General features: G+C 40.7%; 1 protein-coding gene across 1 annotated transcript in view; it reads left to right on the top strand.

The window, feature by feature from the left end:
- thsd7aa (thrombospondin, type I, domain containing 7Aa) overlaps positions 1 to 18,038 on the top strand; it is a 94,796-nt gene that overhangs the window by 66,089 nt on the left and 10,669 nt on the right. The window contains 15 exon segments of the mRNA XM_089022822.1: positions 1,449 to 1,643; positions 3,659 to 3,925; positions 6,835 to 7,013; positions 7,159 to 7,164; positions 7,252 to 7,339; positions 7,342 to 7,384; positions 8,041 to 8,194; positions 10,770 to 10,911; positions 11,008 to 11,123; positions 11,200 to 11,317; positions 12,807 to 12,952; positions 13,034 to 13,205; positions 13,492 to 13,665; positions 13,822 to 13,917; positions 17,170 to 17,252. Coding sequence (XP_088878948.1) covers positions 1,449 to 1,643; positions 3,659 to 3,925; positions 6,835 to 7,013; positions 7,159 to 7,164; positions 7,252 to 7,339; positions 7,342 to 7,384; positions 8,041 to 8,194; positions 10,770 to 10,911; positions 11,008 to 11,123; positions 11,200 to 11,317; positions 12,807 to 12,952; positions 13,034 to 13,205; positions 13,492 to 13,665; positions 13,822 to 13,917; positions 17,170 to 17,252 — 1,979 coding nt within the window.

Consider the following 18,038-nt stretch of genomic DNA (forward strand, 5'->3'; position numbering starts at 1 on the left):
TGATTCACCATCACCTGTCACAGTCCACCCAGAGTGGAGACAGACAATTCAATAAAAGCTTCTTTTTGTTCACCGTTTAAATCAATACTGATGATTTTTTTTAGCCATTACATCTAATATTTGGATTGGATTGGATTGGATATGCCTTTATTAGTCTCACAGTGGAGAAATTTACATTTCCCTGACATAAGTGATTTTTACGTTACATTAAGCATAAAACAACAAAATTATGGCTCTGTATGCATTATTGCTCACGCAGTCGCTTTAAATTTTCATGAATTTAAAGGACAACTGACACCATTTTTTTAATTTCCTAACTGACTTCAGAAAAATGTTTTATAGCATCTAAAATACCCAAAACACGCAGGATGATGTTTTTAGTCAAATGAAAAACACAATTAAAAATGACGTAAAGTGTCTGAAAACTACTTCAAAATGAACCTGGAAATGGCCAGATTCAGAACATCTCGCCCCCAGTTCGTGACGTCACGCCAAGACGTCTTGCCTTGCTCGAGAATCAAAACAATGACTTCAGATTCGGAGAAGATGCTTTCTTGTTACTCATCCCTTTATGGATATGAATCAAATAGTTCTGAAGAGGAAAGCATAAATGTTTGCAATCGATTAAAGGAGTCCTCCGAGAAAATGCACAAGATGGCACCAGAGCTCCGTTGGAAATGGGTTGATGCTTGGAATTTGTGTCAGCGAATATCAAATAGTAGTCTTGGTGCAACACACAACAATTCACCATCACGTTATTTATGTGTTTTCCTTCTAATTTCTCCATCAACACGGATCAACACGAAGTTTTCAGACCAAACAAAGTACCGCAAAAAGCATCGTGTGTCCTTTCTCGGTCAGGGGCGTTCCTTCCGTGCCGTGACATCATGAATCGTCACCAACTCAAAAAGAAGACTTCCTGAATATTCAGCGTGAGTCTTAAAAAGTAAATTATAGCTAGATGCCGTGGAATCTTTGTAAAATACGCTCAGTCAAAGTCATTTGAAGTGATTTTATAAATTATGGACACAACTTGTCCGGAGGCGTCGGATGTCCTTTAAATAATTGTATCATGTATCCTCAAACACGTTTTAGTTTTTGTCTTGCCCCTGAAAGCAATACATTCCATAAACAGCATATGGCTAGTTTTGTGATGTACTTTTACACGCAAATTGAAGACTGCTCAAGATGTAAAATGTGGAGGGTTTTAAACATTCTAATGGCTTCCCCAAATTCATAACGGCCCCCGAGAGGAAAGCATAACTACAATGTGGCCCGCACCAAAAAATGACTTTGACACCCCTGCTCTAAAGTCTACCAGCGTCTGCCAATTAAAACACATTAGAGGTTATTTTAGGGTTTCATTTTGACAATATTATGAATCAGTTTAACATCTGTAACTCGGGGTGAAACACTGTTGAAAAGCACCATCTCTGTCATTCACACAGCTGTCTCGTGCCGGAGGCAGGATGGCGTACAGGCTGACGTTGAAGCTTGTCTGAAGTTCTTCAACTCCATGCCGCCTCTCACCCAAGTCTGCCAGCTGCCCTGCCAAGACGACTGCCAACTGAGCATCTGGTCCAAATTTTCCCCTTGTACAGCTGACTGCGTCGGTGTCAGGGTTCGCAAACGGATGCTGGTTGGTAAGTGGCATGTCGGTGATGAAAATTGTCTCGGGTGCGTTTGCAGTAGTCACTCTGGGTTAATGTAGCCGAATACTACATACACATTTCTTGAAATGCAGTTAGTTAGTTTGACTTGGGATCCCTGGTGGTCAAATTTAAAATTGTTTATATATAGGGTGAACTGCATTATAATGTGTATAAAAGCTACAATCGTGGCTGCAGTTGCATTATGCATCCACTAGATCAGGGTCGGGAACCTATGGCTCGCGAGCCATATATGGCTCTTTTGATGATTGCGTCTGGCTCGCCGACAAAACGAAATACACTTTTTCGCTGTTCATTTCCTGTTTGGGCTGCAGTTGCCGATTTTGATTGGATGATACTGGCCGTTCATTTTGAAACAAGTAAACACCCCTTTTAAATAAGCCCGACGAGTAAAAAAGTAAAAAAAAAGAGGATTGTACACTTTGGGTCGGAATGGACCGAAGAATTCGCCTTTGTGGAGAAAAAAGGTTCTGATTCTAAATTGCATTGAAACAATGCCATTGATGACACAGTTGAATGTCAGTGGCACTTTGACAAGCCCCATGCTAACGTTAGCATCAATATGCTTCTGTGAGAGACAGCAGAAACCAGGCGTGCAAGCTAATGAGCCGTGTGCAGGCTAGCTAGCAGTAACTTCGCGTATGGACCCAGCAAGTTGACTTTCATTGGATTTTTTTTTTACTAATCAGGAGTAAGCGAAAATCATTCATGTTAATGGTGAGTACTGTCACAAAGTTATTTTAATTAATACATGCTGACATTTAGTTGGAAAGCCGCGCGTGCTCTCACTGAAAAGCATTTCTAAATATTTTACTTTTACGGCTTTCTTAGTCAAAAGGGTTCCCGACCCCTGCACTAGATGAAGCGACGCTCACGGCAATACAATACAAAATACCAATATTTATGTCGAGCTTTCTGAACAAAAAACTATTCGCAAGATATTAGAATATTTATGCATATATGAGGTGCGTCACATTACAAAGCGCTTTGTAGAAAATTGAATGATTTCCTGTGCACCTTATCGTGCGGAAAATACAGTATCTTATTTGAGAAAATGTGATCGCTGACTTACGAACACTTTAGCTAACAACTTTTCGCCGTACGAACGTTAAATTCGCGAGAATATAATCTTGGCATACAAACTATTTTTCGGGAAACACACGGAGCGCCACAATGATTGATGTCTCGTTCGCGAACGAGTCGGTTCTCCTAACAAGGAGCTGGAAATGGCTGCCAACTTTTTTTTGTCCTCTATTCCCCGCCCCCAGTCTTCGGTTAAAGCCGCACGTGATAGGTCAAGATCCGTGGTAGAGGAGGGAGGGACACACGGGGAGGGGTTGCCGAAACAGAAACACACACACACACACGAAAGGGAGACTACAGAGCTTGAAACAAAAAAAGTAACAAGAGACAAAAGTGAAAAGTGTGAGAAAATGTATAGAAAAAACGGTGAAATTTGGATTTTATTGATAGTTCAAAGGCAGAGTGTAGACTGCAAGGTTAAAATTCCCATCAATCAGGCTCCACAAATAACCCGCACAAGCCATACAAACAATGCAGTTTCTAGTGTGTCTTCCTGTATCTGTTGCTGTTGCAATATAACAACCCAGAGCTCCTTGAGACACGTTATGCAAAAAGCTATCCTTTCCATCAAGCCATCAACAACCATCACAAAGGTCAATAAAACGACTTTATTATGCAGTACAGTTTATATCTTTAATTACAATACCATAGCACATTTATTATACAGAAAATGAGGTATTTTGAATGTAGTTCTAAGGCTTATTTAGTTGAAAATGATGTTTTATAGGGACCTGGGAACGGATTACTCTCATTTTAATGGTTTCCTGCGGGAAATTTATGCTTCGAATACACACTTTTCGCCTTCCACAGACTTTATGGGAACCAATTAAGTTCATAAGCCAAGGTATCACTGTATGTACATTCCGTCACAGGCGAAGATCAATGTGTCTTGATTTTTTTTTCAGGTAAGAGCAAGAAACAAGACCAGTGTAAGAACCACCAAGTGTATCCAGTGAGTGAGACACAGTACTGCCCGTGCAACAAATACAATGCACAGCCAGTAGGAAACTGGTCCGACTGTATACTTTCCGAGACCAGCCGCATGGAAGGGCAACTGGGCATGAAGGTCCAGGGCGATATCAAGGAGTGTGGTCAGGGGTATCGATACCAATCAATGGTTTGCTATGACCAGGATAACCGCATCGTAGAGACTTCACGCTGCAACAGTCACGGTGAGTTGAATACGTAAAAGTAAATTGTGAAGTTTACACTGAACCAAATAATGTTTTAGGATTACAAAATATGCCGGTTTCGACTAAATGTGATTACAAAAATGTCCTTATAAGAAAATCGCAGCATAAAATATCATCTGAAATCAATGCATGAAACCAAACACGCTGACAAACGCAAGGCAATGTAGTACACAGATTATGCGTAAAATGAAATATACATCAAAAATCCAATAACAATCAAGAGCAATATTCAAATAAATACAAACTTTCAAATAATGTATTAATGAACAAGAGTGAGTCTGAATTGTCTTGAGGAATGTACAAAATAACACATGAAACACAACAACGAGAAAGGTCAACAATCCGACAAGTTGTAGCAGAAGAAACCTTATAACACAGTCAACAGAGATGAAAAGGTTTCTTCAGCAATCATCTGTACTTCTTTGAAGGTGTCGGACGTTTCGTTCCTCATCCGAAGAGCTTCGTCAGTGAAGTAAAATAGTGCTGGTAGCTGTGGCCCTATATGTCCCTAATGGACAGAGGGGGCAGTGACAGACCCTGCTATGATTGTGGGGGAGCAGTGGACTACACCCTGAAGATACTCTGATTACTTCCTTTTTTCTGTCTGATTATATGATCTATCTCTCATTTTGGAGAGATAGATTTTTTTAACGCAGCTGATTTCAAAGACTGAAGTGGGACACAGCTGGAGACTTCTAATTACAGTAAAGTCTCGTTATATCGATATTCAAGGGAGTCCGAAAAAATATTGATATAACCGGGACTATCGATATATCCGACCCTGTTTGCATGTAATTTTCTCCGTGCGTACATAGAAATAGTATCGATATAACCGGGACTATCGATATATCCGATAGCGATATAACGAGACTTTACTGTATATGCCTTCAGAAGTCACTGAGTTTTGCATGCAGCATTCAATTGTTAAACTGACCTTAAAAGGTAAACTACTCTAAACTATTATATACTAGTATTATATACTATTATATCCTAGTAAACTAATAAAACGGGTGAAAATCCTGTTAGTTTACCTCGCTCAAAAGCAATCTTTAGAGTTAGTCTGAATATTTGATTCAGTCACGGGGCAGCGTTTCAGGATTGTATCAGCCAAAATCCCAAATCTGTCCGGCCGCCTGCATCTGTTTCATCATAGCTTGGCATTTGCCAGCAAGAGGACGAAAGAGCATTTCGAATTATACAGCAAGCAGTCATACCCATGCGGGAAAATATCGAAGACATCAAAGGCACTCTGGGGAATGGGCACATCTGTGCTTGTTCAATGAAAAAGCGATCTGGTTGTCAGTCTGCGCTTTCCTCCCAGTATTGGCTTTTTTAAAAATGTTTTTCTTTTTTTTTATAGTGACTGGTCGTACCTCTAATGAAGCCTGTTGTCAACTTTCACTGCGATTTCAGGATGCTTTCATTGTTGCTTTTACGCCACACATATGATGTGGATGAATCATCATGCTGTCTGTCCACAAGTGAACAGACCAATTGGGGAAAATGCTCGTCACTAAGTCTGTTCCAACTTTTTTTGATAGCCTAAAAATGCCCAGGAGAGTTCCGTTCCGACAAAACGGTCGTAAGTCAAATGACCTTGAGTCGAAATCCATTCAAAATGGCCAATGTGATGTTTACATGATGTTTTTGATTGATTATTATTATTATTATTGTTGTTGATCATTGTATTTTACTTCCGGGTTGAGTGAACGCGGGCGCTCTGTGTTTGTGTCGCTTAGCAAGACGATAAAAGGTGGAGAGAGGAGTTGGACCGTCCAGTTCAAAGCCTCACTAACTGTAATTTTCTTAAAAAAAAATCTGAAAGCACAAATTTTCACTTATGAACTAATGAACTTGTCATTTAGATCATGTCAGTCAAATCTTTAACTAATTCACTGCCAGACGTGCAAAAATGTGTCCACTCCAGTGTCGACCTTGAATTCCAGGGTCGACAACATATTGAGTTTTAGGACAACATAAACATTCAACACAGCGTTAGAAACCTTAAACTCTCTTCTTTCATCAGAAAAAAAGAAAATAGTTACAGTGATACCTTGGCTTACGTACTTAATTGGTTCCCAGACAGAATGTGTAAGGCGAACAGTGGGCATCCCAAAAAATAATTTCCCATAGGAAACCATTAAAATGAGAATGACCGGTTCCCAGGTCCCCATAAAACATAATGTTCTACTCTCTAATTTTATAAGCCTAAAAACTACACAAAATAGAACTTATTTTACGTATAATAAATGTGCAATTGTATTATAATTAAAGAAATAAACTGTATTGTCTAATAAAGTCGTTTTATTTACCTTTGTGATGGTCGTTGATGGCTTGATGGAATGGAGTGGCCGGTTTCATCAGCATTAATCACTTGATGAGGAACGTAGCCTTCCTTCTTCTTTCACCATCTTGAGGAATGATCCCTTGTAGGTACTTTCTCTGCGATCATTTTACCTAGTTCCTCATCAATTGTGTTCTGTTTAGCTCGGTTGATAGCTTTTTCCATCAAGTGTAGTTATTTGTGGAGCCTGATTGGTGGGATATTTTAACCTTGCAGTCTACACTCTGCCTCTGAACTATCAAAGTTGAAAATGTCACTGTTTTCTCTCCATTTTCTCACTCTCTCTCTGCCGTCTGCCTGTCTCTTTAATGTTTAACCCCCGACCCTCACTGCTGCGTTCTTGAGCATTCACGTGGCTTTAACCGAAGACTGGGGGTAGGGAATAGAGGACAAAAAAAGGCCCCCCTCGTGGAAAAGAAAACCATTGCCAGAGGCCATTGCCAGAGGCAAAAATTGTAGTCGCAAATTCGAAAATTGCCAACTCAAGTCATGTCATGTGATTCAAATCCTACAGCTTTTACATTTGTTGTCATATTGTTGATAGGATACATCGAGGAGGCTTGCATCATCCCTTGTCCGTCTGACTGTAAACTCAGCGAATGGTCCAACTGGTCACGATGTAGCAAGTCATGCGGCAGTGGCGTCAAAGTTCGCTCGAAATGGCTTAGAGAAAAACCATACAACGGTGGAAGGCCTTGCCCCAAACTTGACCACATCAACCAGGTGATTTATCTGGAGATTATACTTTTATAAGGTTCAGTTAGATACATTTTCTATGCAGGATACTGTAAATTGTAAATATTCTGGACTAATTTTAAATAACCACTGTTTTTCCCCTCTTTTCTTTATGGATTCAATTCAATCTTAGGCACAAGTAAGTACTTCAATGTTTGTATTTATAATGCACTATATAAATGACCCTAACACATCCAATCAGGTAATTTTGACTTTAACGCAACAGGTATATGAAGTGGTGCCTTGTCTCAGTGACTGTGGGCAATATATTTGGGTGGTAGAACCATGGAGTGTATGGAAAGTTAGCAGCGTTGACCCAAAAACAACTGTGGTGACGGCATTCAAACCAGAAAAGTCAGGTAAAGATTTTGACAAACAACATCAGATTATTTTTCACCATTTTTTTGATGGGTTCATGGACGTACAGATTTTGAAATGACCATTTCTAAACATTGTGGAAGGCATCGGGGGGGCTGACATAGATGCGACAAAAAAGAAAAGTAACTCTGCATCCTTATACTAATGGCTAGCTAACTTGATCTATTTGAGCTATTCCCGGGTCACCGTTGCCGGCTACCTAGCTAGTTAGCTATTAGTTGTCTATTAGCTAGCTAGCTAGCTATTAGTTATCTATTAGCTAGCTAGCTAATGTGATCTATTTGAGTAATTCCCGGTAGTGTGAACGCTGGCGCATGTGGCTGCCGCTGCTCACCCACAGAAAAACTGATCCTGTGACTGTAATGTGACCTTGAGAGTTTTGAAAGGCGCTTTTAAATGAAATGTATTATTATTACTGTAAATGGTACATTCTGTACAGCTGTTTCAATATGGCTTGCATTTTTTGGGATCAAAATGATATCATTGTGTCATTTATTTTCATGTAAAATTATTGTTTGTCAATAAAACGCCATGGCTGGTAGCAGCTTTCAATAGCAAATCATTTTTAATGTATTGTTTTATTTATTTTTATTTTTTTTCTAGTTGCTTAATGTAACAATAGTATTTTGCATACCAGGTGTATGCTGAACACGATAGACGGCCCCTCGGAGCAGGTGGAGGACTACCTATGTGACACGGAGGAGATGCCTCTGGGGGCTCGCAACAGCCACTTGCCCTGTCCAGAAGACTGCGTCTTATCAGACTGGGGAGCCTGGAGTCCATGTCCACTGGTGAGAAAGATATGCACCGTATACTGACCAACACTCATTAACGGAGGGGCCATATGGCCCGCCGTGATTGCCCAGTGATGTGTTTACAGTGAAGATGAAAAAATCTAGACGGCCGTAGTAAAACGCAAGTACTCCTGAGAGTATTAATAATGCGCAACATATAACGTGGAGATGTTCTGTGTAGCGAAAGGAAGCATATAAACACATCTCACACTCCCAACTATTTCAAGGCAAGCTACATCTTTACTTGATTTTTGTATATAATGCTTATTGTTGAATATGTGACATCCATTTTCTGGACTACTTTATCCACACGATGGACATGGCGTATCCCAGATGTGTTCAGGTAGTAGGTTCACCCTAAACCGGTTGCCAGCCAATCGCACGACAAACACAGACATCCACACTCACACTCATACATATGGACCATTTTTTGGAGTGTTCAATCAGCCTGCCATATATGATTTTGGAATGTGGAAGAAACCAAAATACCCAGACAAAATCCACACTGTCACAGGGAGAACTTGCTAACTACACACAGGAAGGCCGAAGCCGGAATCAAACCCAGTACCTCTGCACTGGGTTTGACAAGAAATAATTTGCTCACCCACTTAAAGGACAACCGACACCCCGGAGAAGTTGCGTCCATAATTTGTAAAATCACTTCAAATGACCTCTACTGAGCACATTTGACAAAGATTCCACCGCATATATATATATATATATATATATATATATATATATATATATATATATATATATATATATATATATATATATATATATATATATATATATATATATAGCTATAGCTATATTTTATGTTTTAAGACTCACGCTGAATATTCAGGAAGTCTCGTTTTCGAGTTGATGACGATGCCCTAAGTGACGTCACGGAGGAAATGCCCCTGAAGTGACAGATTTAGTTCATTGAGCAGGTCGAATATGTCGCACAAGTAAGCGATCTTTGCGACCCACTTTTCATGTTTCAAAATAAAACATAGTTTGGACTCAGATAATAAATAAAACAGAAATTATGTCAATTATTGATTCTTTCTGCGCGGCCCGGTACCAAATGACCCACGGACCGGTACCGGTTTGCGGTACCGGTCTCGTTCTCAGCCATGATTGATTTCACGCTATGGCAAAAATAATGGAAGGGTTATGAGGGAAAAAAATGAAGTGTTCTCAGTATCAGTATCTGTGTTAGGAATTATCTGTCACAGGATGGGTTTATCACTGATGAGGCCAGTGTGACTGCCGTGGCGAGTTTAGTGACATTAATGGTAATTTTAAAAAACAGGTCAACAATGTTCATTTTTATCTCTGTTTCGGATTATGCTGATCGGTTGCCAAATTGCTGCTCTCCAAAAATAAAAATAAATACTTTTCGAAAAAAAGATTGCTGAACTGTTATGACAATACCGAGGCTCTAATCCAAGGGCCACATTATAGTTACGGTTTCCTCTTGAAGGTGGCGTTATGAATTTGGGGAAGCCATTAGAATGTTTAATCCCCCCACATATTAAATATGGAATGCACAACAAATTAGCGAATAACTCGTTATCAAATTGGAATAAAAAAATATTATTATTATTATTATTATTATGAAGTTATTGTGGTTTTTCCATTGGATAATTTGAAATATTTTGCCATGATGCTTTTGCATGCATCATAGCACTTTGCTTTCGCGGGCCGAATAAAATGATGTAGTGGGCCAGATTTGGCCCCTCGGCCTCGACCTTGTCACCACTTCTATTTTCCTTTGGGCTATTCTCTTCAAGGATCGCCACAGCGAGTCAGTGTCCTCCATCTAACCATGTTTTGTGCATCCTATTGTCTCACACCTTGACTTTGGGACCTGTATTCTAGGCGAGAGTCTGTTGACAGCATGTTTTTCACTTGAGCTATCTAGCTGGCTATCTGGCTAGCTATCTAGCTGGAAACCTAGCTAGCTATCCAGCTGGATACCTCGCAATCTATCTGTTTGCTATCTTTTTTGCCATCTAACTAGCTAACTTGCTATTTCTTAGTCATCTATTAACTAGCCAGCTAACTTTGTATCTATTTGAGTTATTCCGGGTTGAGTGAACGCTGGCGCATGTGGCTGCCGCTGCTCACCCGCAGAAAAACGGATCCCTGTGACTGTAAAGTGACCTTGAGAGTTTTGAAAGGCGCTTTGAAATGTAATGTATTATTATTATCAATCAATATACTGTCACTATCAATATATCTATCGATATATCTACAGCACAGGTGTCAAAGTCAAGGCCCGCGGGCCAAATCCGGCCCGCCACATCATTTTTTTCGGCCCGCGAAAGCAAATCAAACTTCTTAAATTCCATGATGATTGCTAAAATCTGAGCCAAAATTTCACATTTTTGGATGTCAACCACAATAAAAGTCATTATTCTTGACTTCAGATTTGAAAACGACTTATTCATTAATTTGCTGTGTGCTCTATATGTAATATTTGAAGGGATTTAAACATTTGAATGGCTTCCCCAAATTCATAACGGCCCTTGAGAGGAAAGCATAACTACAATGTGGCCGCCGCTATTTCTTTGTTCCTTAGCCATGTAATGGGAACAGTACACGAGAGAGGAAGGCTTTGCCCATCAGGAAGCCTGGAGAGGCGAAGGAGTGTCCTCCAACCACTGAAGCGGAGCTTTGCAAACTGAACAACAATTGCTTTCACCATTCCTACAACATCACAGGCGAGAAACCTTGGAAACTCCAGATCAAAATTGGCATCTTGATAATGCCTGAACATCAGAAAACCTTGTTTCTTTATTGATGTCCATCCGGTGCAGATTGGAGTACTTGTCAACTGAGTGATCGAGCGGTCTGTGGAAATGGTGTCAAAACCCGCATGTTGGACTGCGTGCGGAGCGACGGCAAATCTGTTGACTTGAGATTCTGTCACGAGGTGGGTTTGTTTGAGTTGTTGTTGCCTCTCACGCTCCTCAATAAAGTCAGAGTTCATTCAAAATATTGTCTTTCAGCTTGATCTTGAGAGGAAGTGGCAGATGAATGCTTCCTGTGTTGTGGAATGTCCTGTCAACTGCCAGCTGTCGGAGTGGTCGGCATGGTCCGACTGTTCACATAAATGCGGACTCCAAGGTAGGTGCAATTGAGCTCTTGGCATCGTTGTTAATGTTGTGGACTTATATTTAGACCAGGATTGCAAATTTAAAAAATCTCAAGATTGGGACTGCATGTCCTTCAGATGACCCAGAAGGTCTTGAGAGGTGCACTTCGCTTCCAACTGGATACATAAACCTCCTCTTTGGTCTTCCTTTCGGTCTCCTGCCTGGCAGTTCAAGGCTCAGCATCCTTTTCCCGATATAGTCACTCTCTCTCCTCTGGGAATGTCCAAACTATCTCAGCCTGGCCTCTCTGACTTCCTCTCCAAAGCCACTAATATGAGTGGTCCCTCTGATATATTCATTCCTGATCCTATCCAACCTGGTCACTCCCAAAGAAAACCTCCACATCTTCAGCTCTGCTACCTCCAGCTATGCTTCCTGTGGTTTCTTCAGTGGCTACCTACCTACCTACCTACCTGTCTACCTGTCTATCCGCCCATCCATCTATCCGTCTATTTGTCTATCCGTCTATCCATCCATCCATCCATCCATGAGAGAGAGACTTTTTTTTAACCAGCAGACTTTGGTAAACTTGAAAATATTCATTTGGGTGTGTAATTACATTGTAATTGACACAATCCGCTCTAAATGGAATTTTAATAGGGCTTTTTCATACTGCGGTATGTTTTGTTGACTGAGATGAGCTGCCACTGCCATTGGTTGGCTCTTCTCATGATAATTGTTCTAATCAGAAGTGTTTCATGGTGTGAGAAATAATTTTCACATCTCCCACTCAACTGAAAAGGGGGATCATGTATCCTTGCAGATATTTAGGATAAAGGATCAGATCACTGAATGACGGTCAATTGCGAGTGCTGTGGGGCTCAGGGAGCACTTTGCACTCCAACAGATTGTGGGAAGAGCCATCACCCTGAAGCAAATACAGAAGATAGACGATATGAAACTCCAACAGCCTTTAGCTGCTGTGCTAACCTAATCTGACCCTAGGAAAATGGTTTTCTTTTCTTTATGTGGAAGGAAGAACATCAGGCCTGAATCACATGGTTATGCCTTTATGTATTTAGAGACTGTGAGAGTGAGTAGTTGTACCAAAGACGGCTGGTATAGGGTCCGGCATGCCCTGGACACTTGTGAGGGTGCATTGTTTCAAATAATGGATGGATTAACTTCATATTCCTATCATTATATCGAATACAGTGAATTACAAAAATGGACAACCCTACCAATCTGGGAAAATTCTTAACCACCGGGTGACTGATTTTGGATTGGTCACCAGCTAATCACAAAGGGAAATTATTCTTACTTCATATCAATGTGCAATTAAACTTTGCAAAACACTGCAATGTCATTCAACTGAACTCCTCATTCTTCTGTCCCGACTGCTCCTTCACATGGCTTTTCAAGTTAAGAAATGCCTTCCAGAATCAATTAATTGGAAGGCCACCGGCCTCCATGAGGCGAGAAAAATTGTCATACTTGTCGTACTTGTTTCCTGTCTTTAGGAAAGCTGTGGAGAACAAGGCACATCATCCAGGCTCCCCAGGGTGATGGGAGGCCATGCCCAACACAGATGCAGCAGTGGAAGCCATGCCTTGTGAAGCCCTGCTACAGCTGGAGATACAGTGTGTGGTCTGAATGCAAGTCTGAGGTCAGTATTTACACTTGCACCTGGAATTAAAATTCTATTGTCTTCCAATACCATGTTTTAAAATGTTTTCTTGGATTCCAGGGTGCAAGATGTGGTGAAGGCTTGCGGTTCCGGAACATTTCATGCTTCGTGTCAGATGGATCTGATATACCGGGAAGTCTGGTTGACGATGAACTGTGTGGTGAAGAAGAACCTGTGGTGGACGGAGATACGGAGATCCTACTACAGGAGTCCTGCACTGTACCTTGTCCAGGTAAAAGAAAAAAACAAAAACAGATGAGTAAACAGAAATAGATACCATTTTATTTACCATTTTATCTATCTATCTATCTATCTATCTATCTATCTGTCTATCTATCTATCTATCTGTCTGTCTGTCTGTCTGTCTGTCTGTCTGTCTGTCTGTCTGTCTGTCTGTCTGTCTGTCTGTCTGTCTGTCTGTCTGTCTGTCTGTCTGTCTGTCTGTCTGTCTGTCTGTCTGTCTGTCTGTCCGTCGATTGACTGATCTGCATCTATATTGGTATTTATTTATTTATTAGGGGAATGCTACCTTACCGACTGGACAATTTGGAGTCCTTGTCAGTTAAGCTGCGCGGGTGGAGATGATCTGGGTTTTGGCTCAGTGCAAGTCCGTTCTCGAGCCGTCGTGGCCCAAGACCCTGAGAATTTGCTTCAGTGTCCAGAACAGGAGTTGGAGGCCCGGCCATGCACAGGTACAAATTGACATACTGTACACTATGACTGCTTTGACTTGATTTTAGTGATGTGTTGAGTTTATTTGTGACCATCATTTATCTTTTTTGTATTATATCATGAGAAACAACTGACGTGTTTTTTCCAAGTAAATAAATAACATTTTCTACCTTCAGAGGGGAAGTGTTTTGAATACACCTGGCGAACTGGACCATGGCGGAGCTCATCGCGGCATGTTTGGTGCCAGCGTTCAGATGGACTGAATGTCACAGGTGATTTTTCCATATTACACATAATAATAATAATAATAATAATAATAATAATAATAATAATAAAAATAATAATAATATAAAATATATTTAATTTCAAGCACCTTTCAAAACACCCAAGGACACTTTACAAAAATAATGAAACAAAGCACACAACAATAAAACCGTAAGTAAAATGATAAATAATAAAATAGCTGATTGAACTAGACATTGAAAGCAATTTTAAACAAATGGGTCTTGAGGTGGGACTTGAAAATAGGGAGGGAGTCAATATTACGGATGTTGGGTGGAAGTGAATTCCAGAGTTTGGGAGCAGAGCGGCTGAAAGCTCTGCATCCCATCGTGGTGAGACGGGCAAAGGGCACATAGAAGTGAAGGGAGGATGAAGATCTGAGGGACCGAGAGGGAACGGAGATTTGAAGGAGGTCAGACAGATAGGGAGGGGCAAGGTTATGGATGGCTTTGAATGTAAACAGAAATATTTTGAATTCGATTCGATGTTTAACAGGGAGCCAGTGGAGCTGCTGGAGGACAGGGGTGATGTGGTGAAAGGAGGAGGTTCTAGTGAAGATCCAGGCTGAAGAATTTTGGACTAGTTGGAGTTTATGGAGAAATTTTCTGATTGACACCGAAGTGAAGTGAGTTACAATAATCGCGAGGGACGGAGACGATTGATATTACGGAGGTGGAAATATGCAAACCGAGTTATGTTATTTATATGGGAGTGAAAAGATGGTGAGCGAACGAGGATGACACCCAGGCTCTTGAGCTGAATGGAGTGGGACACGGTTGAACTGTCAATGGTGAGATATTTTGTTGTGTAAGGTGGATTTGGTACCGACAAGGAGAAGTTCAGTTTTTTCACCGTTAAGCTTGAGAAAGTTATGGGAGAGCCAGTATTTAATTTCTGAGAGGCAAAGTGAGAGGGACGAAGGTGGAAGAAAGGCGTCGGGTTTGCTGGAGAGGTAGAGTTGGGTGTCATCCGCGAAGCAGTAAAAGTGGATGCCAAATTTACGGAAAATATTGGAGGAAGATGGTAGGTAATAAAGAGAAGGGACCCAAGGACAGACCCTTGGGGCACACCAGAGGACACAGGAGATTACCGTGAGGTGAACGAGTTGATTTGGATAAATTGTGAGCAATCAGAGAGATAGGAGTCGAACCAGCGAAGTGGGGTGTGCGTGATACCTAGGGTGGAAAGTCTGTCAAGCAGGATAGGGTGGGAAATGGGGTCAAAAGCCGTGGTCAGGTCGAGAATGATGAGGATGGAGAGTGAACCGGAATCGATGCCATGAAAAAGATCATTTGTGATTTTTATGAGAGCCGATTCAGTACTGTGCCGGGGGCGGAAACCAGACTGGAATTTTTCGTAAAGGTTATTGTGAGTGAGGTGAAAGTGAAGCTGGGAGGCAACTGTTTTTTCAAGGATTTTGGTGATGAATGGAAGATGGAAGTTATTGAAATAGTTACGATCTGAGCCAGGTTTTTTCAGGATTCGAGTAACAGCTGCGGTTTTGAGTGGGATATGAACAATTCCAGTTGATAATGAGGAGTGAATAATGGCTGAAATAAATGGCAGAAGAGAGGGTAGGCATGACTTGATAAGGATAGTAGGGAGGGGGTCGTGCTGATTTGCCTTTATTTGGTGATTATATCTGAGATTATAGAGGGGTGGGGTTTTTTATAAGCAGATAGTAGTTGGGAAGGAGTAGAAAGGCTGGGAGGGGTTGGGGACAGAGGACTTTCTGAATCTGCCCAGTTCCGAGCTCATTTTGTGGCAGTTTTGGGACACTTCAAGTCATTTTTATTGGTGTTTTGAATTTGTCTAAAAATATCAGCCTGCGTGTTTTGGGTATTTTAGATGCTACAAAATGTTTTTCTGATGTCAGATAGGAAACCAAAAAATGGTGTTGGTTGTCCTTTAAATGCACCGTATTTACGGTAACACCATTCTGGCGCAGTATGTTGCCCGACGCATCTGACAATTTGCGAACAGAAAGTAGACTGTGCTCAGTGTGAAAACGACCGTTTTGTCGTTTTTACACTGTGAAACACTCTTGTTCAGTATGGATATGGTAGGTGTGCTATGACTCAGTGGGTGTTATTCCCTGCCTCTCCGCTCCAGTGCATCAGCAATTTTGTTGCCAAAAAAATCACTAAATTTAGACTAGCTAAAAGGTGGTCTCCAATTGCCAACATCAGATGGTCGGCAGACGACATCATCTTCATCTAGCTGTTTATCTGCCAATGAGCTGCAAAATCTCTATCAATTCCATATCTGTTTCTTAAATGTGAAGCACATTGTACTCATCTGTACTTCGCTCCCTGATTTTAATGAAAATGGGGGATGCCATAATAATTGGCTGAAAAAGAAGATACCTCAGTCTGTCAAACATTTATTTCCCATAAGAAACCATTAAAAATGAGAATAATCCGTTCCCAGGTCCCCATAAAACATAATTCTCTACTAAATAAGCCTTAATACAATACAAACTATACCTTATTTTATGTATAATAAATGTGCTATTGTATTGTAATTAAATAAATAAACTGTACTTTATAATAAAGTCATTTTATTTAACTTTGTGATGGTCATGGATGTAGTTGGATGTAGTTGCCGTGCTTTGCCGGCGATAATACCCTCACTCACACTGCCCCTGCTAGCTGCTTTTCGTCAATCCAAATAAACAGAAGTTTTTCAACCTCTTCTATTGCCTGAGACTGTTGCTTAGACAACACAGAAACACCCGTAGCCACACGTAGCAATGGTCAACTTAGCATAATGGTCCTGGGACGCTAAGTCACACAAACACACACCTCGTTCGTGTTTTTCGATGAGCCCCTTCTTCTGCTTGACCGTAATTTTCTTTTGTGTGTCCTCTTTGGCTGAACACTAGCCTGCGGTGGGGTCTTTTTCGGTCCCATAACAGCAAAAGTACCCTTGATAAAAATAAAAATAAAAAAAAAAAAACACGTCTGCACTCCTCAAATAAAGTGGATGTGGAGGAAAACTAGTCCCCCAGCCACAGTGGCGCTCCGTGTGGTTTGGTGCGTTTGCCAAAAACTAGTTTGGATGCCAAGATTATATTCTTGCGAATTTAATGTTCGTAAGGCATAACGTTCGTAAGCCAAGGTATCACTGTAGTTGGAAAATGGTATAATATAATAAAATCATAATTTGTAGACCATGTACATTTCTACACTGAGCACTGATAGGAAAAATCAAAGCCTTTGACCAAATCATGTGAATCACAGGCGGCTGCCCAACAACAGTAAAACCAACGGCTGACCGATCCTGTGACCCGCCGTGCACCAAGCCACGTTCCTTTTGTACAGAGGTGAGTGTAACTACACAAGAAAAACAAATGGCATGATACCCAAGTCCTGCAGAATTAATTGAAGCCAACAGAAATGTTATTTATTTGTTTGTTTGTTTTTTTGTAGTGGTGTGAAATTACTGTTTCCTAATCCTTACTGTGTGAATTGTGAATAATTACAATCACTTTTATCATGTTTTTTAATCGCATTCATCTAAACTTGAATCTTTAATGTTATAATTTCTAGTGGTTCGTTATCCTTTTATAATTATCCCTTGTTATGTGTTAGTGTCCTGTGTTCGAGTTGTTGAGGGTGGGGAAACAACTGTCAGTCACAGCCTGAAGTGGAAATTAATTGGCTGTCATGATGTTTGGGTTGGTTTAGCATAAGCTGATTGACACTATGGAGTTGGATGGGCTAAGTTAGCAATGCTGAGGAGAGGAGCGGTGAAAATGGAGATGCATGTGAGAATATTATTGCTAATTAACAGCACTGTGATTTCAGGGTCTGTTTTATTCTTTGTTATCTGAAGCAGTTCAGTACGATGCTCAGAAAACTGCTGTTTATATGTTAAACCTGTTGTGTTTTGTTTTTATTTTGTAATGATTTGGAGATTCATCGATTAAAAAGGTTTCTTCAGCCGTCATCTGTACTTCTTTGAAGGTGTCGGACGTTTCGCTTCTCATCCAAGAGGCTTCGCCAGAAAACAGGAGTTTCTGAAAAACTACAGAGTCCTTTGGCAACACAAAATTCCTACTTATTTCAAACCGATAAACACTTTCAGGCAAAAATTAGTGCTTCAAAAG

Source organism: Hippocampus bargibanti, linkage group LG20 (assembly GCF_051943395.1).
Source record: "Hippocampus bargibanti isolate YZ-2025 linkage group LG20, ASM5194339v1, whole genome shotgun sequence".
NCBI lineage: Eukaryota > Metazoa > Chordata > Actinopteri > Syngnathiformes > Syngnathidae > Hippocampus > Hippocampus bargibanti.